Here is a 26,811-nt window from a genome sequence, read left to right as displayed (position 1 = left end):
CGGGGTGCTGCGAGGTACCCGGGAGGATGGGGGGGGGGTGTAGAAGTGGGTGCCGGGAGGATGCTGAGGTGGGGGAACAGCATCCCGGTGGGACAACAAGGTGTAGGGGAGGGTGGAAGCAGCACCGGAAAAGCTCAGCTTTATTTATTCTATTCTATTCCCTTTTTTTCCTCCTGCCTGCCAGAGCGGTTGGTTAAGAGGGGGGGAAAAGCAATGTGCAATGGCGGGGAGGCTGCTGCAGCTTTGCTTAGGGGTGAGGATTACAGCTCTCTGAGCTCGTTTTGCTTTTTTAGAGAGCTTAGAGGGTCGGGCTGCTTTCCCGAAGCTGTTGCAAAGGGCTCTGGTTTCTCGAAGTGAGTTTGCACCCTGGCAAAATGTGGGTGTGTGGCTCTTGCTTAAAAATCAGCCTTTTTTTTTTTTTCCTCTCCTTGCGCTGGTAGGAAGGAAATTGTAGTAGTTTTATCAACGCTGCATGGCTGGTGAAATTCACTGTTGCAGCCTTGTTTTGTAATACTGTGCTCCCCACACCTACACCAACAGGGGAGAAGAAAAAGCATTGCTATTTGTTGTTGCTTTATAATAGGGAGTTGAAGACTGAGTGCGAAAGCGAGGTTTTGTGTTAGGAAGCAGAGAGCCAAGTTTGCTTTTACAAGCCTCCATGCTGGTAAGTCATTTCCTCACCAAGAGGAGCAGGTTGGGTGTCAGTCACTGACACCCATCATGGGCAGAGCTGCTGCAGACGCTGAACGCCTCCTGCTGCAGGCTGAAACATGCAGGTTAAAGATGTTGGAAAGACAGGATGGGAAATCCCAAACCACAAGGTCTCTTGCGTGCTTGTAAAAGTAGCTCTAGGGATCTTGCTCTTGAGGAATAAATTCATCAAGTCTAAATATTTTGCTTGGTAGAGCCCCATTCCTCTCCTGCAAGGGTGCTTGTCTAGAGAAGTGTCAGGACTTGCAAATAGTGGGGGCTTTGCAGGAAAATGGCTTGGATGACAGTTTACCCTGTGGAGGGTTCTTGAGTGACCATTCTGTGTTGCAAAAGGCTTTCTGCCCTGAAAAAGCAAAATACGAATTCTTCCTGGGATGAAGAGACCTGTGATATGGCTTGTTGGTTAAGTAAATCATTACCAGAGCTACGAGGACCTGAACCTGGTGAATTAACCCCAAAGCTCTTGGTTTTGCACCATGCCCTGCCCAGTCCTGCATGTAGAGCTGCTGGTGCTCATCTCTCTCAGAAAGATGTGGTGCCTGCCGATATTTGAGATGGATCCGTAGCCGATTGGAGAAGAGATCCGCATGTGTTTCCCACACTCGGATCTGGTCCTTAAAGTAACTTAGCTTGCTTATGCAACTAGCTGAGGACAAGTGATGTTTTGAGTTGAGAGGTCATTTGAATTAACAGCATGTGAGCTGTTAAATTGAGAGTGAACTGCAAGCCAAGTACAGAGAATAAATCATTCAGGAGACCTATAAAATATGTAGGGCTGACCTGAGACCTCAGTGGCCACCTTGTTGGCTCTGGTGTGTTGATGATGGATCTAGGACACGTGCATAATTCAAGATGGAGTGTGGTTTAGGGACAGTGATTGGCCTCATCTCTAGATAATCCTGCTTAGCGATGGAAAGCTGTCTTAACTCTCCTCAGGTCAGTTTTCCTCTGAGGCGCCTCGTGGGGGTCCTGCAGTGATATTTGTGCTTCCTTACTCATTTCTTCATGTGCTTCTGCCTGGGAAGATGGGAGATGTTGCCTTGGTGACTGCAGCATCCACCAACGCAACCCCTTGCCAGTTCTGTAGCCTGCCATGGGCAACGAAGTGCAGGACCAGCTTCAAAGCCTGCCTGTTCGAAGCAAAAGCCAGGTGCCTGCCAGAGGAGCTCAGACTCGGGCTGGGCTTTGGGGATGATGACGTGGGACCCTGCAGATCAAAGATGGGCAGAGGTGATGTGGTGCAGCGGTTCATGCACAGGACCTCACGTGCTGCTTGATCATGTTGGGTAACTTCTCCCACTACATAGGATATTTAGAACAAACCCACTAGAGTTTTTTCTACCTCCCTGAATGTCTTTTCCAAATATTTTGCCTGTGCGAAGGGCTGACTTTTGTGGGGTGAGAGTCTGAATGGCTCATACTGTCCTTTGGCCTTCAGTCATCTTGCTTGCCTGGCATCTGGCTTTGTCCCAGTGCTTGTGAATTTGGCTGAAAGTCTGATCCTATTTAAAACTGAGGAAAAAAAAAAAGGTGCAGGCATCTGCTTCTCTATCCATCCCTGCCTGTATGCAGGGGAACTTTCCTAGACACCAACCCAGTATTGCAAAAATCAGAGCAGACCTTGGACCAAAGCCTAGCGTTGGATGATGCTTCGAGACCCTTTGCTTGGGTAGAAGGGCTTGTCAGCTCCTCATTTTGACCTGACCCACCTTGGCCATAGGCTGTCCAGGTGCTCTGCTCTCCTGAGGAAGGATGCTGGTGTGACCAGAGCATTTAAAGGCTGTCCTTTGCTGAAGTATCTCTTCTAATCTTGTTTCTTCTTACAAAAGTTTTGGGTGAGGAAGATGATTTTGCTTAACTTTACCTTGGAGTTAGTCTTATGCTGCACCTGAGGTTTGGCAGACCTCACTTCTGCTTTGGGGGGGGACCTGGGGGCTCCTGTTTTGGGAGTACAGCATCACTGCTGGCTCTGTTGTGCTGTCTCCTCTTGACAAAACTGCCTGGGATGTAGAGGTCTGGACTTGCTTGTGACTAAGCCCTTCTTATAGAGCTCCTACATGCCTCTCCTGGACACACTGAGAAGATGTAGTAGGATGGCTCCCTTTCTCTTGTCTAGAGCTATTAAGTCTTGATGACTTAAATCTAAAACTGCTGGCTGGTCTAGGGCAGGTGGGTCTACATGCATGGTTATGTCACTTTAACCTGCATACAGCTGTGATTGTTGAGACTGAAGGCCAAGTTCAGTGCTGCAAGTAAATGCGGATCTAACACGAGATAAATGTCATAACAGATTTGTTTATTTGCTATGCAGAAGCCCAGCCCCTTTCTAAAGGGGCTGAAATAATTGTCGCATGTCCCTGTTAACTGTGTTGTTGACCTCCAGTTGTAGGCATTCTTTGCTGCAGATAATATGGGATTATTGAGCAGTCTCCTGGGGCTTGAGCAAACTGCTAGACAGCTGTGTACGGGGCAGGATAACTATACCCCACACTGGTCATTCGTTATTCTCTAACAAATTATTCACTATCTGGTACCACTAACAAAGCTGGAAGTGGAGAGAGTTTGTGCACTGCAGCTGGGGCATCTGAGTAAACCTAAGACAGAATAACTTGTGTTGCTGAAGGGCTTTTACAGATGTCATGTTTGATGTAGCAGCTTGCTGTGCAGACTCCTGCTCTTGCATGGGAGGCTGGGTACTCACAAGTATCCTAATATTGGTCTGTTTATCTAATCTAGCTTTGTTACGCCTCCAGTGTCAGCTTCTCTGCCAAATATGTAGCTCAAAATGTCCATTAGCACCTTCTGCTTTGGAGGATCTAATTTGGTTTTCCTCTAAAGCTGTGGGATGCAGTATAATTCTTGGCCAAGAATTAACATGCTAATTGTCTTGAAAAGGTAGCAGATGAAGCTTGGCTTTAACAAGCTTTCAGTGTATTTTTAACTATCTATAACACTTGTACTTCCTCTCAGCTAATTTATTTGCCTGTTTCTTAATTAAGTGCTGTTGATTGGGTTTTCTGGTGCCCGAGTGTGAAGTTCTGTTTACTTCCACTCCTGGGACATTTGGTTCTGCCTCCCTGCTTAGATAAATCATGGTGTTTGAGCACTTTATCTGAAATAAACTGTGCTGGAAGTGCACCAGATGCTGTCCCTAGCTGAGTGTGTGTTGCAGGCATGAGTCGGGTGCTTGGTCAAACCCTGCATTGACTCCAGGATCTTCTGGGGAGCATCTCCTGCATTTGATGGTTGCTGGAATTAAATGATAAAAGTGTAGTAAGCCCATCAACAGTTGGGGGACAGCTGGCTAATGCCACTGAGCTTCCTTGGAAGGCTGCAGATGGCTGCTGTCACTGAGCAGCAGTGAGGTCTCCTGGAGAAGTCACTGGCCATCTTGACAAGGAGCATCCTTGAGAGCCATGCGTGGCTTGGTGCAGGGACCGTCCCATCAGTACTCCAGGGCATGAGTTGAGGGGCTCAGGATCTCATCTGAGACCAGGAAAGCTGTTGCCAAGATCTCTACCGTGTAGACATGGGTTGCTAAGGCTGTGACCCCAAAGAGTCGGGCTGTCCAGTTCTGGAACGGGTACCTGGGAAACACTCCAGGGGCTGCGCTGGGTGGCCAGCACAGCGTAAGCGACTGTCTTCAGCAGTAGAAGATGGAGGTCTGTGTTTCTCCAAGATTCAGAATATTTCCTTGGGAAAAGACTGATACAAATGGATACCAAAGGCTGGGGTATACGGTGTCCTTTGCCTCAAAATTAATCATAGGTATGTCTAATGGGCCTTATTAAACTTGGTTATTAGGCTAATGTATTTCCTGAAAGTTAGAGAAATTCTTTCCTATGCTTAATTCTCCTTGGGTTTTTAATATATGAACGATGCTTGGTGTGGGCCCACAGGTGAGCCCTTAAAAGGAAGGGTTTTCTTTAAAGAACTGAATCCAAGTTATCAGTGTTGGGTTACTCTGCTGTGGCTGAGTCCCCAAAAACACACTTCTGTTGACTTGTCAAAGCTCTTCTGCTCTGTGTCACCAGTAACCAGCCTGGTTCTCCAGAGCATGGAGGGTCTTCCCCAAAATGCCTCCTGGCTGAAGGAGAAAGGAGGCAAGGCTTGCATGGAGGGTTGAATGCACAAAGTGTTAAGTGTGACATGATGAACAGCAAGCTCAGGACTGGCTGGAAATGGCTGTCTCAGCACTAAAATCTGTAATTGCCCAGCCTGCAGTTGATGCACTGGGTCCACGTGGAGCGTGCAGGTTGCTGGTGCAAAGGTAGACCGTGCACAGGCAGATGCACCTGCCAGGTGACAGCCCTGCCCATTGCCACTGGACTTCTTTTATGTCCTCAACTGGGAATTAAATGTTGCTATTATTCAGCCCATGGTAACTACTGGCTTTTCTGATGTTGGGGATCTTGATCTCTGTGAAGGATGTTTTTGCTTTCAGCAAATAACTGACCCAGGACACCACTTGTCCAAGGGCAGGTGCTCAGCTGCCTGCTCAGAGCTGTCTGCCAAACCTGTGCCTTCCCTCTGTCTGCAAGAGTTGAACGCTGCCACAAAAAGCTTAATGTGGTTCAGGAAACAAGTTGATGGGTTGACTTACGCTACCCAATACCGGTCTATTTACAGGGCTAGCAATGCCTACAATTTGTGAAAGCATCTAGAAAATGCTGAAGTACAAATTCTCATCTGGAGGGATAAACAGTTGTCCTCTTTGGGGGAAGAGGGTAGGGATCTAGCTGATCCAAGGCTGGAGTGTTGAATTCATCAATCCAAAGATGTTTCGGTAGTGTAAGTGCAGGTGCTGGAAGGATAAATTACATGGGGCTGGGCTTTTATTATGGATCACAAATCATCTGTAAGACTTTTGGCTTATTTTGAGGACAGAGAGATATGGCCAGTAACACCACTATTGCTAAAAGCTTCCTTTAAACTAGTATCTAGCAGTCCTCAGACCACATGAGGTCTGTCCATGTGCAATTGTGTAAACCAGGTTTTTGGGACAGCAAGTTCCTAGAGCTGCGGTAGAGGCTGCCTCGCGGCGGTGGCCCCTCAGGAGGAAGGACAGGTTTCTCTTACCCTTGGACAGGTGACTCTGACTTTGTAAAAAATGGGGTGGAGTTTATCACTCACCCCAAATTTGGGGATTTACTGCCAAATGTGAAGAGCTGCAGCATTGGATTTCTGAGTCTTCCTGCTTAGGTACTCCAGTGTTGCAAATCAGTGCATGGTGACAGTTTAACTCAACACACTCTCCTGTCTCATTCAAGAAATGGGAGAGATATACTGAATTCACTCTTAATACTGTACTACGTTAGCTTGTAAAGAACAGCCTTCAACTCTAGCTGCTGCTTCAGACTGGATTAGTGCTGTAGGCTTCAGTTTACCGGCAGTTGCAGTGACATGATCTATCCTTGACCAAAACTTGGTCTGCTTGGGGTAGTTAATGCCCAACCCATTGATAGGATCGTTCACCCAACGTAGACCAAGCAGAGCCAAGGGTCTGAGCTGGGTGAGCTGGCTGTAGGTTTAGACTGCAGCCTCTGGTCTGGCTGCCTGCTGCTGTCCTTTATTAGCAGAAAACATTCAGGAAGGCACATAGCTGTCAGCGTAGGGACCATGTGCAGGCTTAACATTAAATGGCATTTAAAAGGGTCAGCGAAGAAGCTGCAAAGCTAATACAGCAATTCTGCAGGTGCAGAACTAGACTATCAGAAAGGGCAGGAGTTAGCAAAGACTGCAGAGATGCTTCTCATATTTAAAGGATGCATCAGTGAAAATGTCTTTGTAGAAACTATCAAAAATTTTAGTACCTGTCTGTATCTAGAGAAGAAGCTCTTTTCAATTGTGTTCATTTGACTAAGTGTGAGCACCTGCTATGGTATCACCACCAACAGTGTCATGCCTTGCCAACAACAGCAAGGACTGAACGCATTCAATGTAATAGCTGCTTAGCAGCATCACATCCCTTCTAATAACAGGCTGATCCTTAAACAGAAAAGGAAATAGTAAACACATCTCCTGGTTTGTTCATAGGCCAGCAGCTTGATTTGCATTTTAGCCAGTTATTATGGTGCTTGTAAAATAATGAAGAGAACTGAAGGAAAACCCACTTGCAAGTGCTTCTTTCTGGAGGTTGTTGAGCATATCAGCAAACACTGCAGTGGGTGGTTCCTCATATAGAAATCAAGTCTTTCACTTCAGTTTTTTACTTGTTTTTCTCCCCACTTGAATAGCTTAAACTTCTAAAAGAGTGGCTTTTGATTCCTTCCTTCCTCAATTTACTGCTTTAGAAACACTGTGACAGTTTTCCTTACCCTTGGAGCTGTGGATCCTTGGGGTCACGGGTTGAGGTGTTGCTCAACCAGCCCTTGAGCTGCGTGCTGTGTAAGGCTGGAGTGCAGAGCTTTCCTCGAACACGCACGCAGGAGTTGTGCAACAGACCTGGTGAAGGGCTGATGAGCAACAGGTCAGACCACAGCCTGATGTGTGCTTGCCTCTGCTTTGGGGCACCTGATCTTTATCTTAGGGTGAACTCATGGGTTTCCCTCTTATCAACCACCACTTCCAGGAACCGGCAGTTTGAAGCGGGGGCTTGTGTTAGGGCCGTGTGTTGACGTCCTCTGCACTCCTATGGTCAAGTGAATAGAGGCTTGCTCAGCTGGGAACTGATGTTACCCATTAAACCCCTCCAGTATCCCCAAAGCAGCTGGATGTTTGCAGATGGCAACCCTTCCCCTTCCAGGATGCTTAAACTCCATGGGAAATATTAGCCTTTGGCAAGCCTTGCTCTAAAAGCAAACTGCATGAACATTGGTTTTAAAACCTCCTATTTGAAAGGAAAATATTGTTATCTTTGCTCAGTGTGCAAATGTAACTTTATTTCTTTTCTCTTAGGCACAGGATCGAGCATTCTTTCTGCTCTGCAGGATTTGTTTTGGCTATCTAAATCCAAAGTAGAGAAACAACTCCAGATCATCTCTGTGCTGCAATGGGTTCTCACTTTCCTTATCATGGGTAAGTGACGCCCTTCGGCCTAAAGCAAAGCTTTTTTTGCCTTAATTCTGGAAGAACTTTAAATCAAAAATGTAAACTTTTATATAAGCATTAATTACTGGATGTCCACTGCAGCAGGACAGTTCCTGGGGTGTGTGGCTATTGTAAAGCACACTTGCATACTCTGATATTTTGGCAATAAATAACTTTACCTGGCTCTAGCAAAACACAGGAGCTGTGGAAAGACCTACTGATGTTTAGCTCATGTCTGTGTCTACCATACAAATAAGACTGAAGCAATTGGAAATCTCTTACCTGACTCACCCATGGGAATGCCCACAGAGAAGAGATTTTTTAGAAGCCAACTGGTAACTGATGCAACTGACTGCAACAGGAGTGCCTTCCTCTTGGCTTGGCCTCCTTCCAAGAGGTACCAGAGATGGGCAAGAAGTGTTTGTGTTAAACCAGTGAAATAGTAAAGACTGTCTCTGGGTACTTCTGTTATGTGAAGCCTCAGGCTGCTCTTCTCCATAGTATTGTTGATAATTAAACTGGAGAAAGATGCCAATTTCAGCCAGTCAAGCAAGTCTCGCTGTTCCTGCCCAATTTAGTTTGTGCTAAAATGGCAACATCGCTTGTGAGTGGGATCTCTGGCATCCTGGTGGGGTGGCTGGCATAGAGCTGGTGTAATGTGTGGAAGACTTGTGTAGCTGTGGAAGAAACCCCCTTGGTGCGGGCCACAAAGAAATCTTGATGCTCATAAAGTCTTCCTCTTGCCCGGTGAAGCAGCTGCCCTACCTGGAGGTAGTCTAGAAGAAAACCATGAAGGGAAGGTTGAGGTACTTCAAAGCAGGTAGTTTTAGAAGAAGTTGTCTCAGTCCTACATAAGGGGTTTTTAGCTAAATCCGATTTGATTGAGGATTAATGACATCAGATTGAGACTAAGACTTCAGTATAGAAGGGTCAAAAGGCAAGGGGCTCTTAATGCAAGTGTAAATGCAGACCAAAACCTGATGCAACCTTGTTTTCTTCTCTTTCTTGGACCTATCCAGGTGTTGCTTGCACTTTAATCCTCATGTACATACTGTGCACAGATTGCTGGGCGATTGCTGCTCTATATTTAGCCTGGCTGGTATTTGACTGGAATACACCAAAGAAAGGTAAATATTGCAGAATAAATCCTTGCTGTTTAAGTGTCCCTGTCCTCATATTTGGACAAAAAAAAGCACTTCCTTGTAATGGGTGACCTCCCTTCTTAACGGGACTTGGCTGAATTGCTGACCAAAAGTATTATTCAGTGAAGGATACAAATGTCAGTCCTCAGCATAAGCAGTGACTGCAGGTTTTGTTGATGCTGAGAGTAATACAAGATCACATTCACTAATATCATGCCACTGCTGGCTTTCAGCAACATATTTATAAGGCTTAGGTTCTTCCTGTAGGTCAGAAAGATCTGCATAAAGATTCAAGATCTTGCTGTCCTCTCCAGCTCTTGCAAGGTTCAGATTATGGTGTGACTATTAAGATGTGGCTCCCCTATGGAGTTAGTGTTGCTGCAAATAAAGCAGAATACTATTTCAGAGAATACCCTGTAGAAACCAGCCCTGAGAACCCACTACAGCAATGACAACAAGCTTTGATGGCAACTCCTTTCATAACCAGATTAGCACAGTTCTCCATTGCTTCAAGACCACTGAAATCCTCCAGAATCTTGGCCTTTCCCAAAGGATGAATCTGAGGTTAACAGTGAGCTGTTTCTAGCTTGAATTGTCCATGGCCCAACTACAAGAGATTATCAAGTCAGATCCTACCCTGAATTTGTAGTCAGGCCTTAATTAGCTTGAAGTGCCCTGAAGTCCTGAGCATGGCTGGTTTCACCTGATTTTAGTGAAAGATGCAGGTGTCTCACTTAGAGAAATCAACAATTTATTCCTCTAGAGACAGCAAACTATCTGGAGTCCTCTAGGCTTCTTGGTGGGCACCCATGTGGAAAGAGCTTTATAACCATGATTTTTTGTTTTTCCTCTTCAGGTGGAAGAAGATCCCAATGGGTGAGAAACTGGGCTATATGGAGGTACTTCAGGGATTATTTTCCAATAAGAGTAAGTAACAGTTTAACTCTATGCATTGGGACTTAACTGGTTTAGACTGAATTGTAATAACCCCTGTGGAGATGATGTTGTACCTACACTAGTCTATCCAAGATGCTGAACTGTAAGCAGGACATGGCTCACTTACCCTTGCCATACTACTGCTTGGAGCAGCTGTGGTTATAAAATCTGAAATGCATCACCAGTGATCATGATTTGTAGAAGCTGCTGCTTCTGATGGTCTTATCACCAGACTTCTTGAGGCAATCTGCCCTGTAGCAGTAAGGCTGGCTGTTCATCTCTCCAACTTCTCTTCTGTGCTCCAGCACTCCTGTGTTGTGCCTAGCTCTCCCTCTGTTCCCCTCTTGTAAATCCAGCTCAGTTTTGGTCTGTTTTCCAGTTACACCCTAGGGCAGCAGTGTACTGGGTAAGAATAGCTGGGAACCCTGTGCACCAAAAGCTCTACCACTTCACAGGGAGCAGTGAAATCAGCTCTGAAGTCTCGCTGCTTTGGGGAAGGGGGATTTCCAGCAGTGGAAGTAGCTCCAGTTCTCCAGCTTGTAACTTGCTCACCTTCTGCTTGTATTTTCCCTGCTTATTCAGATGTGTTGCAGAGGACAGGGCTGCCAGTCTGCTCTGGGGACTGCAGAATTAGCTAAAGGACTTGGAAGGGAGCAGGGGCCGAATTCAGCCAGGAGGGAACTTGATCCTCTTTGGAAGGACACAGGGCTGAAAGGGCTATTAGGTAAGGCTGTTGGCAAGTCTTACTCAGCCTGAGCAAAAGGGAGGGACCTTGCCATGGCTTCTGATGAGCTACCCATTCTGAAGATAGTCCAGCCTCAGAAGGCAGTAGAGAATCCAATTCCAGCAGGAAGCTGAAGTGGCATAGACTGGATTCCTCCTTTGCAAAGTCACTCGAACTCTCAGGGTGCCTGAACATGCTGCTGGGGAACAAACCTCTTGCAACACTCTTGCTGCTGTTAACAGGTAATTTGTGGCAAGCGTAGGCATGCATGGAAAAATAGACTACAGCAGCACAGGCTGCAAGTGGCTGGTTGACCTCGGTCTTGTAGCTAATGGAGAACAGAGCATGCTCTAGTGTTGAAGATGGGTCTTAAATGTGTTGTCTTGTAGTACAAAGTCCTCAATACTGCAACAAACTCTGCCTTCTTAATATTGCTGAAGGCTAAAATGGGCTAGTTTCTCCTGGGGGAGAAATTAAAGAATAGATTCGAAAGGGTCATCAGTAACGACTGGTCCCCTTGTTTCACCACTCCTTTGACATATTTAGCCCCTGTCCTCATGGAAACATGCTCTGCACCAGCCATGCAGGTCAGATCTGCTGCAGATATTAGGAGTTTGTCAAACAGTTGGATTGTTCAAGTAGGTTTAGAGATGAGATAGTGTAAATAAACTGAACTGCTCTGCTGTTTTTAGGTAAATACTTACTAGTTCATGCAGTCCATTTCCAAGAACCCCTTATGGCTGTAATTCTGCTGTCACTAAGGGGGTAGAGTTGTGCAAAGTTTGCAAAGCCCACTGGTAACTGGTATGCAAAGGGCAGAACATGAGGGCTGACAGCTGTGGGATAACTCCTGCACCTGCTATGGGGGAACAGCCAGCTGGCTGCATGGTTGTTAAAAGCTGCTGCAGGGATCATGGGGCTGGGAGGTGTTAGAGGTAGTTGTCCCCAGTTATGGGACTGATCTTACAGGATGAACCATGAATCTTATCTCTTGTAAGGAGTGCTACCAACTACCAGAATGGCTTTGGCTCGGACTTGCTAAGACCGTGGGAACTCCTTGGATAAACTATTTACCTGCCTTCAGTCAAGAGGGAGGCTGGTCTAGAGAGGATCACTTGTTTAAATCTTCTGTCTGCAAAATTCACCTTGACTGGATCCTGAACTGTCTGTGTAATGGCTTAGCAGGGCTTGGTTTCTCTCCCTGGCTCGTGGTTTGTTGGGGCAGTCATCCGCTGCACCTCATCGTGTGCCATGTGTCCGCTGAGCACTGCGAGGACGGATCACACCAGTGACAATCTCACCAGTGGCACGTGTAATGCTAAACACAGCTTCTGCAAGCTCTGCACATAGAGCTGTGCTAGCTGCATACATATCAGCGCAGGTACCACCTGCATTAGGAGTAAAATGTGAGCTAATATCCTATTCCAGGAAATAAATAGGAAGCAGTATTGCAGATTTTTTTTTTTTTCAAAACCCTAAGGCCACCTCCCCAGGAATAGGGACCCAGCTCCCAGTGGGTGACAGCTGTAGCACCAAAAACCTGGGAGGGGAGGTCTCTTAGTTAATGTCCTCAGTGGCTGCAGATCTGAAGGCCAGGGTTTCCTTGTACCTGGCTGGCGTGAGCTCAATCTTGAGGATGCAGGCTGGATCTGGCCAGACTGAAAGGCCACCAGTATCAATGTCTGACGAAGCTGTATGCTAGAACTTGTGGCTAGGTCTGCTGCATCCCTCCACGGCTCTATGTGCTGGCATCAGGCTTGCTTCTGATGCAGTTATCTGATAAAGCAGGCTCTGCTCTGATATTTATGCTGATTAGGCTTGGTTGCTGCCTGAGTCAGCAGTGCCTTCCACCCTGAAACAGCAGTAGGACTATTGTACCTTTATCTGGAGATACCAGGTCATATTTTGTAATACTAGGTGGATTTAGGAACCAGCCTGAATCTGGCTCGATTCCTCAGCATGAGCAGAGATTGCCCACATTCACTGGGGCTTCATGCAGCTGCTCTGACAGTAATAAGCTATTTTAGGGCACTAGAAGCTTAAGTTTGTCTGCTGCTTAGTGGCTGGCCTTGCAAATAGTGCTTTAAGCTGAGCAGTGCACGAAGCAGCTGAGGAAGCTTCCAGTGAGCTAAATCCTGGTGCTGAACTGCTGTGTAAAGCCTGAGCTCTTGCAGGTGTGAGCATGGTGCTGCGTGCCTGGCTGGGCTCAGCCCTGCTGCTGCAGGGGCTGGCAAGGTCCCAGCAGTCTCCCAAACGCATCCTGCCGATCTGAGGATGTCACGTTGGGAGTGCCACAATCTAAAGGTCTTGTTCAGGTAAAGAAGCCATCACTTGAGCATGTGAGCAGAGCTACTGCTTATCTCCGCAGGCTATAGCACTTCAGATAGCGAGGGCTGCAGACCTTTGGCTCACCTTTGTCAAGCGGTGAGCGTTTCAGGTGTGTGCTCTGAGACCTTCTCCGTCTCCTGCTGAGATGGGAGAGTCAGCAGTGTGCCAGAGCAGGGGCTGGTGCAAGACAGGGACCTTTTTTGCAGCATTTGTCTTGTGTTCTGTGGCTTGGCTGGCTTCCTGGCAAAGCTTCTTAGTTGTTGTTGTAGATGACTTAGAGTGGAAATGGAGGCTTTTGCTTCCTATGTATGGTGTAGTGTAGTGGTAATATTGAGAGCCTGGAGTCTTCTTCAGGTCCTGGCCTGCATTGCTGGAAAGGTGAGCTCCTTTCTTCCATAGTGCTGGTGGATGTGATGCAGGTAATTCCAATTGCTTGTTTTGCAAGCTTATATGCTCACTGCTGCTGCTTGGATCCTGCAGGATGAGCTCTAACTTTCTGCTTTCTGCATGCTTCTGTGGTGACTGTGCTGCTCAGCTTGCAGGTGGGCTGAGCACCCACTTAGATCACTTGTTTTCATCCTGCTCTTTGCTGGCTCCTGGTGCTGAGCAGCGGTGTCTCTTCAGTCCCCTTTCTCCACACTTGAATGTGCTACTTACTCATCCCATTCCTACAAATAAAATTGGCAATAGTGTTCTCTGGGTGTATCTAGCACTCAAATATTAGCACTTTTTTTTTAGTGTAATTGCACTGCTTTATTGCTTCAGTAAGCAGGCTTAGATCTGTTTAAAGAAATCTGTTATTACTAGAGCAGATGGATGGACCTTTGCTCCCACTGAAACAGATCTGGTCTTGGATAGCAGGTGGGAACAGGCATGTTAGTGCAGCGGGGTGAAGGTCCAGCTTCAGTCCCAGCACTGTAATCACCTGGCTGGGATGCAGCAAGGACGTGCTGCCTCCGTCCCATTGTGGGAGCACCGAGGCTTCAAGGAGCTGAGGGCTGTGTGGGACTGGAGAAGACTTTTGAGGCAAATGGAAAAACCTGTTGAAGGTTCAGAACAGAGTCGCAAAAATGTTGTCAAATGACAGCTACAGCAATTCTTTAGGCTGACCTGATAAGGCAGCCCAGCAGCTCAGTGTTTGCTTGTCAAGGGGAAAGGTGCAAGTAAAACTAGTAGTGAATGATCAGCCTCCTAAGGAAAGCTTTAGTCTTGCTTGAGACTAGAAATAAGTGATTACAGCACTTCAGAAATCCCTGTTTCTAGACTAAATTTAGGGAGATGTGAAGGCTCTACCTTTGGTGTTGGCAGGTCAGACCCCAGGCTGAGTTTATCTCTGCACCGCTTGCAGATAAGTGCACAAACCTCTCTGATGCCTGGCAGTCTTTGGTTGCCCTGGCTTGACTTGGGTGGAGGAAGATGTGTTCACCTTCTGTGAACCCATCTGTTGTGGGACAAACTGGGGAAAAGCAGACATGTATGAATGTCAGGCTGACCCTCAGACCTGTAAATCCCTGTTGTGAGCATTTGATTCTCATTGAGTGTCCAGTGCTGCTCTGATATTCCCCTTCTGCCTTGCCATGCACGGGGTGTGCAGGTGGGTTGGTTCCCTGCATACCCCTCGCTTTGCTCCTGCACCAATTCTGTGATTCTATAAGTGGTGTGGGTGAGCGTGGTGGGTATCACCAACCCTGTGCCCCTCTAACAGGGGGTCTTGGAAAGCAAAGAGTGGTGAGGCTACAGCTTGGCTGGGGCTCATACAAGGTATGCAAGCAATGGGCTCCACTGGGAACTGGGGGTCCTTGCATGTGGTGGAGGGGCTGGAGCAGGGTGCTTGCCATGGCTGGTAATAGAACAGCATGTCTTCTGTATGAGAGCAGATGTGTGGCTCTGCCAAGCTCAGCTCACAAATGCCTCGTGCCCCAGAGCGACAAGGACAAACCTGGTTCAACCAAGCCATGTGTGTCCGTAGCCACCAGCCCTTGAGTCTCTCCTACAGCTGAGCAAGAGCTGACAGGTGGAGGGGTTCCTTACAACATCATCGCTTTTTTTTCCCCCTCCAGTCTTTCCCGGAGGGTGGTTTCCAGTCTAGTCTGGGAGCCTTGTTTCTCCTAACTGGTCAAGGGACAGCCTTCCCACCCTGGGGAGTGAAAGCAAAGTCATCTACTAACTGGGCAAGAAGGGAAAGGGAAGAAAGAAAGGATGATGTGATGTGACACAGGCCATGGGGGTCTACAGAGCTGCTGCAACACACTTCCCAGAGCCCTGCGTGACCTCAAAGCCAGAGGGAAGCATAGAGAGGGGTAGTCGACTTCTCAACCCGCTGCTGTCATGCCTGTATTGCAGCTGCTGTCTTAAATAGCTGTAGCCTCGTCTAGGGACACGGTTGGGAACGTGGGGGGGGGGGAATCAAATTTCTGGGCACGCTGCTTCAGTGTGTCGCAATGGCACTTCAGGTCCCTGTAGCATGATTCAACAAAATGGACTTGGTTGCTTACTGCCAAAGCACTTCTTGGCCAAGACAGCGGGGTATGTAATGCTGATGTGACGTCTTGGAAATCTGCGCTTTTTCCTATAGGAGCTGACAGAGTGACCTTTGTATATACAATCTGAGGGATGGGGTGCAGGTGTTTAGCACCTCATTCTGAACAGGCAACTGGGGTTTGTAGGTCTTGTCCCAGTCTGAAAGCTGCTGGGGTGTTGCAGTCAGCAAAAACTGGCACCATTGCAGCCTGAAAAAAAATTAAGTTTGATCCCTGCTTCTGAAGGGTGATGCAGCAGTCCTGTTGTGTGCTTACTCAGACCGCTTGTGTACTGCCAGGGGAAGATGCCCTGATGCATGGGATGCTGCTGCTACTTCTAACATCAAAAAAAAATCCTCTGGCAGTAGTGGTACCAGGGCATGGGTTGTGCTGTGCATGGCTAAGATGGCTTTGGAGTGTCCATGCTGTGCAAACAGGTGAGTAAATGGTTAGGAATATTGCACAACCCCAAACCAATATGATCGCTGCTCCTGGAGCATGTACTGCAGAAATTGGAGCACTGCTGTGGGCAGCTTGAGGTGTGTTGTTGGCATGTTGGCATGTAGGCTGCAGCAAAACCTCTTGAAGGGAGGGATAGCTTCCAATGGTAAACCACCCTTCTGTAAGTTTTCTCTCTTGGAGGGTGGCCAGCAGGCATATTAAGTGGTTGGGTCTTTTTTTCAGGTTTTCAGCAAACTTGCTTCTGTTACGGGACACTGATTTTTATTTTTTTTTTCCACCTCATACTGGGATGTGAGCCACTAATGTGCTGAGAGAGGGCCTGGAAGGAGGTGTAGTTGTGGTTATAGGGCCATGAAGAACTTGGTTGGTTCAGGCAAGAGGCTTGCAAGAATACCTTTGGGAGGAGTAGAGAAACAAAGGGCACAGGCTACTGCAACCCAACCCCTATTCCTGCTTGGCTGGTGGTCTTTTCGTGTCTAAAAGCAGCCTGTTTGTTCTGCTCCCTCTGCTTTGGGAACTGAAGTCCAAGTGGCTTCTCTTACCTCTGATATCCAGGATAGCCCATATCCCAGCTCTTAGGCTGTTCTCCCTGGTGGGAAGAGAGACAAAAGCTGGGTACTTTGACGCTTTTCTCTGTTTTTTTTTTTTTCCTTTTTACCTGAAAATATCTGTCTTCATGTGAGCTCACTCTTTTCTTTCCTAGCTGGTTAAAACCCACAATCTGCTGACCACCAGGAATTACATTTTTGGGTACCATCCACATGGCATCATGGGCTTGGGTGCCTTTTGCAACTTCAGCACAGAGGCCACAGGTGTCGGCCAGAAATTCCCTGGGATTCGACCATACCTTGCTACCCTGGCTGGGAACTTCAGGATGCCAATTTTGAGGGACTACTTAATGTCTGGTGGTAAGTGCAAGCGCACTGTGTTCCTTCCACTGATGCCCTTGCCTCTGAGCTGTCTTCCCCTCTTTTAAGTGAAAAGCTGTGGCAGAGGCTCACATAACCAATTCTCTCTGGTAGCATCACACAAATATTCCTTTCATATAGCTGTCAAGAGGAAGCTGTGAATAAATGGGACTAGCTTGGGCTGTGAGGACTGCTGCTCCACTGCATTCATCCTTAACTCAAGGATGTTCTTGTCCAAAGGCATAGTAAAGATATCTGGCATCTTTAGTCGTGGGTGTGGAAGATGGAGACATGGAAGCAAGTTGTCCTAGTTATCGTTAGGAGGTACTGGTAGATGGAGAAGTTGCACTGACTGAAAATATAAAGTATTCATTAGCCTTTGAAATGTGAATACCATGGCTAGCTCTGCTTCTGGGCTCGCTACCACATGAGCTGTCGCGCATCTAGGTCTTAAGGTGGTGATAGATGCCCTCTTCATCCAACCACATTTTTAGGTGCCTGCCAGGAGTAAAGGGTCTGGGGTATTGCATGGTTTCAGCTGTTCAGAAGAACCCCTTCCCTGAATATATTCCTATAGATGGGTCACGGGGATTAGGCAGTGATATAAGTTTGCTGAATGACATTAATAGGTCTGTTCTAATGGATTCTGGTATTTTAATGATGGAGGGCTTGTAGGTTATGACTGGGCAGAGGAAGCAGTGTTGACAGTCTAAAGAAATGGTGTTCTTGCACGGCCTGAGCTTCCTTTTCAGAGTGAGGATGCCTGTTGGTTAGGTAGAGATGAGGCATTAACATTTAAAGACCATGAATTGAAAAATCCAGTACCCTGTTTGCTGTTCCTTGGACAGACTCACCAATAACTGACTTTAAAACAGGTATCTTAATACAGTATTTTGGCTGAGTCTTGACTTGTGGCTGGGGAGAGTGTAGAAGTAGCTGTACTTGGCTCTAACTTGGTAGGTTTGACTGTTTCCATGATTACTGCTTTAATTCAGTGAGGGAAAGGAAAACTAACTAGACCTGGTACAGAAAAGGTGTTTGTCCCTGCCTAGGAAGGGCAGTATCTCAAGCTGGTTTCTATCTTTCTGCACAGAGGGAAGCTGCTGTGTGAAGTTCAGAATTCCCATAATTTGGGAATTCCACAGGACAGCAGTGCATGAGAAGTTGGGATCTGCTTTCCAGTCTATCATGTCTGTAAACTTAGGTCATACGTTGCTGAAGCTTCCACACAGCATCAGCCTTTCTGTATTTAAAAAAAAACCAAACAACACGTGCGTTCTGTTCAAGATGACTGGTAGACAAATCCTGTGGCCAGCCAGAGCTGCTTTCCTCTTTTTGGAAGGAAGATGAGAGTAGACATTAGCAACATCATTGCTGACAGGGCTGGCTTGGCGATCCCCAAGCATTACAGTTAAATCAGTGGGAAATTCTGCTTCTCTGTACTTAGGATTTAAGCAAGACTATAGGTGTAATCTCTTGGGCAAAGTTAACTTTCTGAAAGCCATAATTTGTCTTCACTTTCCTGTACGGGAACTTAAGGGTGTCACTACAAAGGCTTTACCATCACTTGGGAAGTGCTGATTGTTCCCTCAATCCTTTGTTTTGTGGATGAACCAACCACTTCAAGTGAAATCCTAACAAATATTACCGTACCAATACACATACTTATTTGTAATATGCATCAGTTGGTTATAAACCAACATTTTATAGCCTACTAGAGATTAGAGCTACAGCAGGGATGCTCTAAGGCATGAGGAGATGGCCAGAAAATCCCATATACTTTGTAAATGTGCTAAAGAGCACCATTCAGCAATTGCCACTTGTCTGCATGTCTCGTTGCATTTCCTGGAGGAAGGATTTCAATGCTCAGTGCTGTGAGCAGGCGTAATCTCCTTCTGCTGACAAGTGTGAAATGGCTGAGCATAAATCTGTGCTGCTCTGTTAGCCAGGGCTGTGTAGGCAGTGTGAGCCTTGGTGTGGAGAATGGGAGAAGTATGAAGGCTTCTGGCTGTCCTATGGAGCAGCAAGCATAGCCTGAGCCTTTCAAAGGAAACATGGTCAGAAAGAGATGTAGCTGTGCTGAAAGAAATGAGTTTTTCATCTTCAAATCTAGCTGATCTGTCTCAGGTCTGCTCCCTTGTGGTCTGGAGCTGGGATTAGGTGGTGACCTTGATGCCCAGATACACGTGAAGGCTTGCAGACCTTGCCCTGTATAATTCCACAGGACTCATTCATCATTTAGTTCTTGGTTCAAGTGATGACTACCATGAGATGTGCAGAATCAGCTTCTAAAATTAAATGGTGTAATACTGCCCTTCCTAGTGCAGTGACCTTAAGTACTCAGCACAGCTCAGACGTGTTATGTGGATGGGAATGTAAATGATGGCATCGCACTTATCCTTGGCTTATCCTGGCTGAAAATGTGAGGCATGAGCAAGCTCTGACAATAACTGTAGGATAAAAGCATGAGTTTCAGGAGTAGAGAATCGAACTTCTTTGCATTTTTAAAGCAACAGAGTAGAAATTAAAGGTACCCTCTTTCACTGGGCTGAATGGTAAGATCCCTGAGTGGGGATTGGTGCTTTAGGGCAAGGATTGCTTTCTAAAGCCTGAAGTGCTGTCACTGGTAGTGCAGTCCTGTCCCTTCCAGTGTGGGATAGAGGGAAAGACCTTCCCAGACACTGAGCATTCTGTCCCATACATCTCTTCTTTCCCAGGACAGCAAAGGATTGTGCTCTCGCCATGCAAGGGCTTGCTGTTATTTCAGAAAAATAAATTATTTTTTAAAATTAATTCATAATAGATCTGTCTTAAAGGCTTGTCCATTTATTCTTTTTGTATCACTAAAGCATCCTCTTGAAGGAAGACCTATTCCACTACTTGGTTTTGCTGAGGAACTGGTCAAATTCAGACTCTCATCCCTCAAAACAACTGATTTGCTTTCCCTCCCTAAGGATAAACCAGCTTCTACTGCAACCTTTACTTGGAGGGAGGATGTCTTAAGCAATTGCTTTTGGCATCACTAAGCACAGAAGAAAATCCTTGCTGAAGCCTTTTGTGTTAAGGGCAACTTTTTGAGCTAGCGTTGGTGGAGTTTATGACCAAGGCTAGTGCTGGCTAGGTCTATTAACTGCTTGTTTAGTTGAGGAACAGGTTGCCTGAAAATACACCCAACCCTCTATGACCACAGGGAAGCTGGACAATTCAATGTGCAATCAAGGCACAAACTTTTTGCTACAAGTATGGCTGGTGTCTTCAGGATCATCTTAATGTTGCAGCTTGATCCTTTTGTCTGTCTCCTGGATATGCAGGTATATGTCCTGTGAACCGTGACAGCATAGACTACATCTTGTCCAAGAATGGCAGTGGCAATGCCATCATCATTGTGGTCGGAGGGGCAGCGGAGTCCCTGAACTGCACCCCAGGGAAGAACTCTGTGACGCTGAAAAATCGGAAAGGATTTGTGAAATTGGCTCTACGGCATGGGTAAGAGGCAACCTCGATGCTAGAGCGGTACTGCTAGCATATGAAAGGTGCTTTCATCCCCTGAAGCAGCTGATGTCTTGGATGGATTCTGCATTCTGCGCTCTTGCTGTGTTGTGTGGATGTATGCCCAGGGCATCAGACACATGAGCCTGTCCTCTGGCCTCTGCCCCTGCGCGGAGGACAGGGTAGGGAGATGCCTGGGACAGCAGGAGGCTTCCAAGGCGAAGGAGAGGGAGGTGTCAGTAACCTGCACAGGGCATCACCTGTGCAGCCCCTGTCGTCTCCAGGGATCCTGTGTGTCTGAAATGGGATGTCCATCAAAAATCAGAGATGAGAATATATGGAAGGATATTCAATGCCTGACTGGGTAGTGTTTCATGGGCCCATTGCCAGTAGAACTCTCTTGCATGCCTTAATGGTGTATCTACTATACCATGTCAAGTCTGGCTGACTTATGTCAGTACCTTGTGCTGCAAACAAAGCTCTGGCCAATAAAATCTGCAGATGTGCAGCCTGAAAGAGTACACAGCAGTGAGTGTGGTGCTGTAGTATTGACTGCAGACCAGGGTGTGGGTTCCTAACATCTTTCTATCTTTCTAGTGCGGACTTGGTTCCTGTCTACTCCTTTGGGGAGAATGAAGTGTACAAGCAGGTGATCTTTGAGGAGGGTTCCTGGGGAAGATGGGTTCAGAAGAAGTTTCAGAAGCACATTGGCTTTGCTCCATGCATCTTTCATGGCCGTGGCCTCTTCTCCTCCAACACCTGGGGATTATTACCTTACTCCAAGCCCATCACTACTGTTGGTAAGGTCTTGGTATAAACATGCTACGTGCTTCTCTAGGTAGTAGCATACCTGAGTCTATGCCATACCCCTACTCTATTTGGTCTTGGAGTCTTGACTATAAAACTCTGTTTTCCCTTCTATATAAAACCTTCCAGCACAGCTGGGAATGAGCTAGAAGAGTTTCCAGAGGCTACAAGCCTTCCATCTACTGCCACATAGTTTTGCAAGTGAGCTCTTTTGGGGAAAAAATGCTGTAGCTGCTACCTTCTCTGGTCTTGGATGGCTAGTGTCAGATGCAGCCTGTCCCCTCCATACTCCTAGGACTAGCAGCGTGATGCTGTCTGATAGCTGAGTCTTAAAGCCAACCCTAAAATGTGCCACTGAGTCTTCCAAACCAAAGCAGCAAAGCTTTGGGGGAGAGGAAAAAGGCTTTTTTTGCTTTTGTGGTGTGTATAGGGGAACACACAAGAACTACAGCTTTTAGTCTTGGTTCCTGTTAATTGAGGAGGGATTTATCACTCTGCTGTAAACAGAAGCAAATGGGACCTCACAACCACCTTGCGCAGTAGAGTCTCTGCGCTGCTGGCATTTGTGTAGCTAAAACAGCATGTTTGCCCTTGGTACCACTGCAGGTGCAATGAGGATCCTGGTAGTGGGACAGCTGTGCTTCAGAGTCTAGCAAAACTGGGAGGAATTGGGCAAACCCCTGCTATAATGGCAAGACATGCTGTGCCAGGGTGGATGTGCTGAACTAGCATAGCTGTGGCCACAGAGGACAAATCTCCAGGCTGTACAGAGCATTCAACCTAACATGTGGATCTTTCCCTTTTTTATCAGTTGGGGAGCCCATCACCATCCCCAAAATTGATAATCCATCCCAGAGGGAAGTGGACTTCTACCACAGCATATATGTGGACTCCCTGATCAAACTATTTGACAAGTATAAGAGCAAATTTGGCCTGCCAGAGACTGAAGTCTTGGAAGTCAACTGAAGGGACTGACTTAGCAGCATCTCCTTCTCTCCGAATCAACACATCTTCTCCAGGAGTCCAAGCTGTCATCGTGTACTTGAAAGCATGTGTGGGTGTATGTGTCTTTCACAGAAAGTGTTTGAAGTATTGCTAGACCACTTTTTAAAAATAAAAAAAAGGCTTTACTTTGGATAAATCCTGTTACAAATGTCTTTCTATCCAAAAAAGCACAACTCCCCATTGCTGTGAGGATTTGGATGGGGGAAATGATTGCCTTTGTAATCTGCTATACAACGCTGTTGGATTAGAAGCATTCCTACAGCTACTGTACCCACTAGCACAAGCTGTTTTGGGAGAGTAGGATCCATCTGGTTTTCAGTCAAAAAAGCAGCAGGTTGGTTTGACTGGGACAGCAGTAATACAGGCATGTTGCACGAGAGCCATGTTGAGACATGCTTACATAGCACAAGGGCATTTCTGCTTTGGAAAAGCTCCTTCTGAAGCACAAGCAGGCTGCCAAATCCCCTGGTATGGCACCTCCTGTGTGCAGTCCAGGAAACCAAAGGATAGGAGTCTGGTGGACCTCAATCCGTACAGTGTGGTGGATACGTTAGTGGCTGTAATTTCACCACTTGCATTTTGAATGTCAGTTTAGGAGCAGGTCTGTCCCAGGTGCTGCTTGCACAGAGGCATGTAGCTGGAAATATGGGACTCCTTCATAGCCACAAAACTCCAAGGACAAGTTCTAGGAGCGGTGGGATGGTGCAATTGTGTGGCCCCAGTGTTGCAGACCCTTAGGGTAGCCGGTAGGGGTAAATGCAGTGGGACTATTCATCCAAGTGTTTTGGATCCCAAAAGCATTTGGGGAAAGCTAGGAGTAATTTCTGCCCAAAGATGGCTTTTAAATATTCCATCCAGTGAATGTAAAGGAGTAGCCTTTCTACATATAGGATCTAAAGTGAGTGACTTTTTAAGGTGTTTATAAAATGTTTACGTGGATGTTAACACTGCTTGTAGTGAGATTTCTTCAGAGTACAATGTGTTTATGTGTAAACCTGAAACATTGCACTACTTGCATGTCTGACCTGCCTTTTCAACAGTTCAGTTGAGTGTATTTTGAGCTCGAAATGTGCCTTTCTTCCATGCAAGATGATGGTACTTCACATTCCTGGAATCTTGCCTCTAAAGACAAATGTTCATCTGTCATATTTGATAGACTATTGTATTATGGAGTATCAATTTTTGTACAAATTTCTAGAAATAAACATGGGCAAAAATAGTGGGCTGCTTTGGTCTCTTTGGTGTTGCAATGGTATGTGGCTGGGTTCATGTTACAGCAATTGTTTGTGTGATTACAGCTGTCCCTTGGCTTTTATGGGGAGAAGACTGGTCTGTCCAGAAGCAGACCCACACTGAACTGCATGGGACACTCAGGAAAGGTTAAGCAAATCTCTGTGGTTTAAGGGTGGGTTTTTTGCCTGTGGGTATATAAGGAGCTAAGGCAGCCTACACCTATGGACTTCTTTTACAGAAAAGTAAACTTTACAGAAAGTTCATGCTTTACTGATCCTTTCAGCAAATTACTCTGGATTTCATTGCCGTGTAGCACACAACGAGCTGGATTGCATCCTTGGTCCTCAGCTGAGGAAATGCTTCCAGCTCTTGTCAGAGCCACCAGCCTTCTACCACTGGAGGTGCAAAGTGCTCCAGAAATAGCACCCATTGCTGTAAAGTTCATGTGGGCTCTTTTAGTAACAAGTGAGGGTTTAGCCTGTCATAGGTCAGCCCCAACGCAACAGACGAGCTATGGAAGTGGTCCATCAATGCTGGCTGACTTTCACAGGCTGACACTACTGTTCTTCAAGGTGAGAGCCAATCTTATTCTTTGCCCTTGTCAGGCTTGGCTAATGGAGTTTGAAAGTCTCATGCTCCAAAAGATAAACCTGGTGTGTTGCTTTTCCTTACCCCTAGTAAAATTGATTTGGTTCTCTGCTTTTTGCTAGCGAAGATTAAGGCTGGGTTTCCAGTGACTTGCCTGGAAATGCACAGCAAGAAAAGCCATGAATGCTCTGCCAAAACCACTTTTGACAGTTTGTGACCAGACAAGTCACTAGAAACCACCCTTGGCACAAACTGGAGGAGGTCAGTTCTTGCAGAGCTTTTTCCAAGCAGTGTTTTCAATTATCAAGTTTTATATCAAAGCACAGCTGCTGCTTGCAAATTCCTCTAAAGTAGAGGAGGGAGGGAGTTATTTCAAATAAGGATCCATTCCTGCAAAGACCTGTGCTAATGAATATCCTGTAATCATCCATACTGCAGGGTTGGACCAGCTCTGTCCAAAACTCTTGGCTGTGCTGGAAGTCCCATTAATTAAGGTCTAACATGAGATTGCCACTGAATATTGTTCTTTTTGATCTACTTAACACCAGTCTATAAAAGGGGAATTTTCCTTTGATCTCATCTTGTGCCCAGTGTACCAGCCCAGGACCTGCTAGTCTCATACAAGTTTCAATCCCCTTTCTGAGCTGAGCTCATGGACAGATTACTCCTTCCAAGCTGTTTTTCTGTGGCTCATTTTCCCTTCTCTTGCCAATCTTAGGATTGTAGGAGTAAGAGCCTTAGCTAAAATTCATCTCTGGCTTGTGTTGTGTTTAATGACTTTGATTGATTGATTTAGCAAAAGACTCACTGGGGGTGTCCTGGTACTGTAGGTACTTTCCCCTGTACCTACATTTTCCTCCTTAGGCCCTTGCCTATGTAACATAGAGGCTTCTTGTGGAAGGGCTGCCTTTGATGTACACAGCATCCAGAACAAAAGAGATCATATTGTAAAATAACCTAAATGTTAATACAAGTTAAAGTTATTACTCCTGACTCAGTGGTGACCATGCTACATGTTGCTGGGACAGTGTCAGGATGGTACCACTATACTCTTGCCTTCTTGCTGTGCAGGCATCTTCCCTTGGCCATAACAAGAGGCAGGCTCCTGCTGATGATAGACCAGCCCTGATAAAGCTGTTCTTGCACTCTCTTTTGAGAAATGGGCATCTTTGCTTTCCTGTGGACCTGTCTTGCCTTTAGCTCAGCCACCTCCCCTTCCTCTGCTGTTGTTTAGCTTGATATTAACTGCATTTGCACTTCTGTGCTTTAAGACCTCCCTGTCCTCCTAATATTCCTTATTATACCTGCAAGAATCCTGATAAATCTGACCCTTCCTTTCACTGGGCCATATCAGCCCTTTCTGGTGTCAGTCTTGCACTCTTTTATTTGCCCCTTCCTGACAGATGCATTTTTTTTCCCTTCTTGCTGGGATTTGGTTCACAAACTTGCATGTTAAAAAGGGAAGGAAGGTAGGTTGGGGCCTTTCAACCTGTTTTTGTACCTGTTTGTGCCTCCTTACAGGCTTGAAGAGGAGCCTTTCCACTGCCACCTCTTCTTCCTCTCTCATGCTTTTACGTAGTTTCTGTCCTATTTTGTCCCCTTTGCCTCAAATCAGAGCTCTCCCTCTGGCAAACAGAACTGGAACAAAAGGGTACATGACTAAATTTATGGAGAAAGCATGGCAGTTGGGTGCAGGCCACCTGCAATGATTTATTCCTTCCCTGACTGCCAGCCACAGGGCATCCTGAGCATGTTACATGGGCTTACTTAGCTGGTTTTTCCCTACCTGCAAAGCAGGGCGGCAATATTTTCTATAGCACCAGCATGTCGTGAGATGGGATGTCACCAGCTTTCTTTGAGACCCTCGTTAACTAAAGTAAAGTAGTATAAGCAGAATAGTGCCATCTGTAGTGCATACACAGCTTTCTTTTTTCATTCAGTCTGGAAGCAGAGCAGGGTCTACTGAGTGGTGGAAAAAAGAAAAAGAGAGGACATGCTGCCCTCATGAGGTGCCTGTCAGTAACTCCATGATGAGAAAAAAAAAAAGCATTTTGGGGAAATGCCAGGTAGCAATGCCGAGAAACCACTAACCCAGACTGGAACAGCCTTGTGCGAGGAGGAGGCATAGAGCAGAAATGGATGCATTACCCTCTAGATAAATACTTTGTCAATTTAGCCCAAACAGCAGTACCACATGGAATAACAAATGAATTTATACAGTGCAATTCGTTCTAAGCTTCGTGCTGTAAAATGATCCTTAGGAAAATGGTGCTATTTGGCAGGAGCTCAGTTAAATGAGGTTTTTCCCTCTACAGGAAAATCTGGACCATCACAAAAATGGGCGATTTCCTGCCTACTTCTGCCAGGGAGGGGTTCAAGGGACCACCTTTTGCAGCTGAAAGGGCAGGAAGGAAAATGCAGATGCAGAGCTTTCTCTACTCTGCTTTGTGGTTACCTTTCCTTCTTCTGGGCTTGAGAATGTTTTAACAGGCTATAAAAGGCTATAAGAGAAGCCAGGTGGGAATTTGAACTCCATCCACGGTCTGATCATTTACTAGTTCCCTGGTTTCTCCCAGATCTGATCTACCGTTGCTAGCTGATCACATTGGGGAGTTTTTCCCAAATAGTTCCTGGCTTTGCTCCATGCCTTCTGTTGTGCTTTGAAGTTACACAGTGCAGGATGGCCCTCCCATCATGTTTGACTGAGCCAAATATTAGCCCCTGTGCCAAGATCTCGTATTCCCACTGTGTGGCATCCCAAAACCACTCTGACTGTTCATTTCTTAATACAAACATTCCTGTCTCATAAACTTCTCCAAGTCAGGCATCAGAAAGACCTGGACTGACATTTATTTCTATTCTCCCACCCTTAGAACATGAGTTTTGGAGAAACTAGCTCAGTTCTCCAAATATTAAGTTCTCTGAGTAGA

General features: G+C 46.3%; 1 protein-coding gene across 1 annotated transcript; it reads left to right on the top strand.

Annotated features, from left to right (window-relative positions):
• The first annotated feature begins 7 nt into the window (after window positions 1–7).
• Window positions 8–23,116, top strand: DGAT2 (diacylglycerol O-acyltransferase 2). The gene is made up of 8 exons (XM_010576623.1): window positions 8–14; window positions 7,609–7,728; window positions 8,760–8,867; window positions 9,739–9,809; window positions 16,555–16,759; window positions 20,071–20,245; window positions 20,846–21,048; window positions 21,867–23,116. Exons 2-8 carry the CDS (start codon window positions 7,725–7,727, stop codon window positions 22,019–22,021), a joined length of 921 nt encoding a protein of 306 aa, XP_010574925.1. The 5' UTR covers window positions 8–14; window positions 7,609–7,724; the 3' UTR covers window positions 22,022–23,116.
• The last annotated feature ends 3,695 nt before the right edge of the window (window positions 23,117–26,811 follow it).

Source organism: Haliaeetus leucocephalus, unplaced genomic scaffold (assembly GCF_000737465.1).
Source record: "Haliaeetus leucocephalus isolate CR32 unplaced genomic scaffold, Haliaeetus_leucocephalus-4.0 Scaffold536, whole genome shotgun sequence".
Classification (NCBI taxonomy): domain Eukaryota; kingdom Metazoa; phylum Chordata; class Aves; order Accipitriformes; family Accipitridae; genus Haliaeetus; species Haliaeetus leucocephalus.
This window is presented reverse-complemented; position numbering and strand designations above follow the sequence as displayed.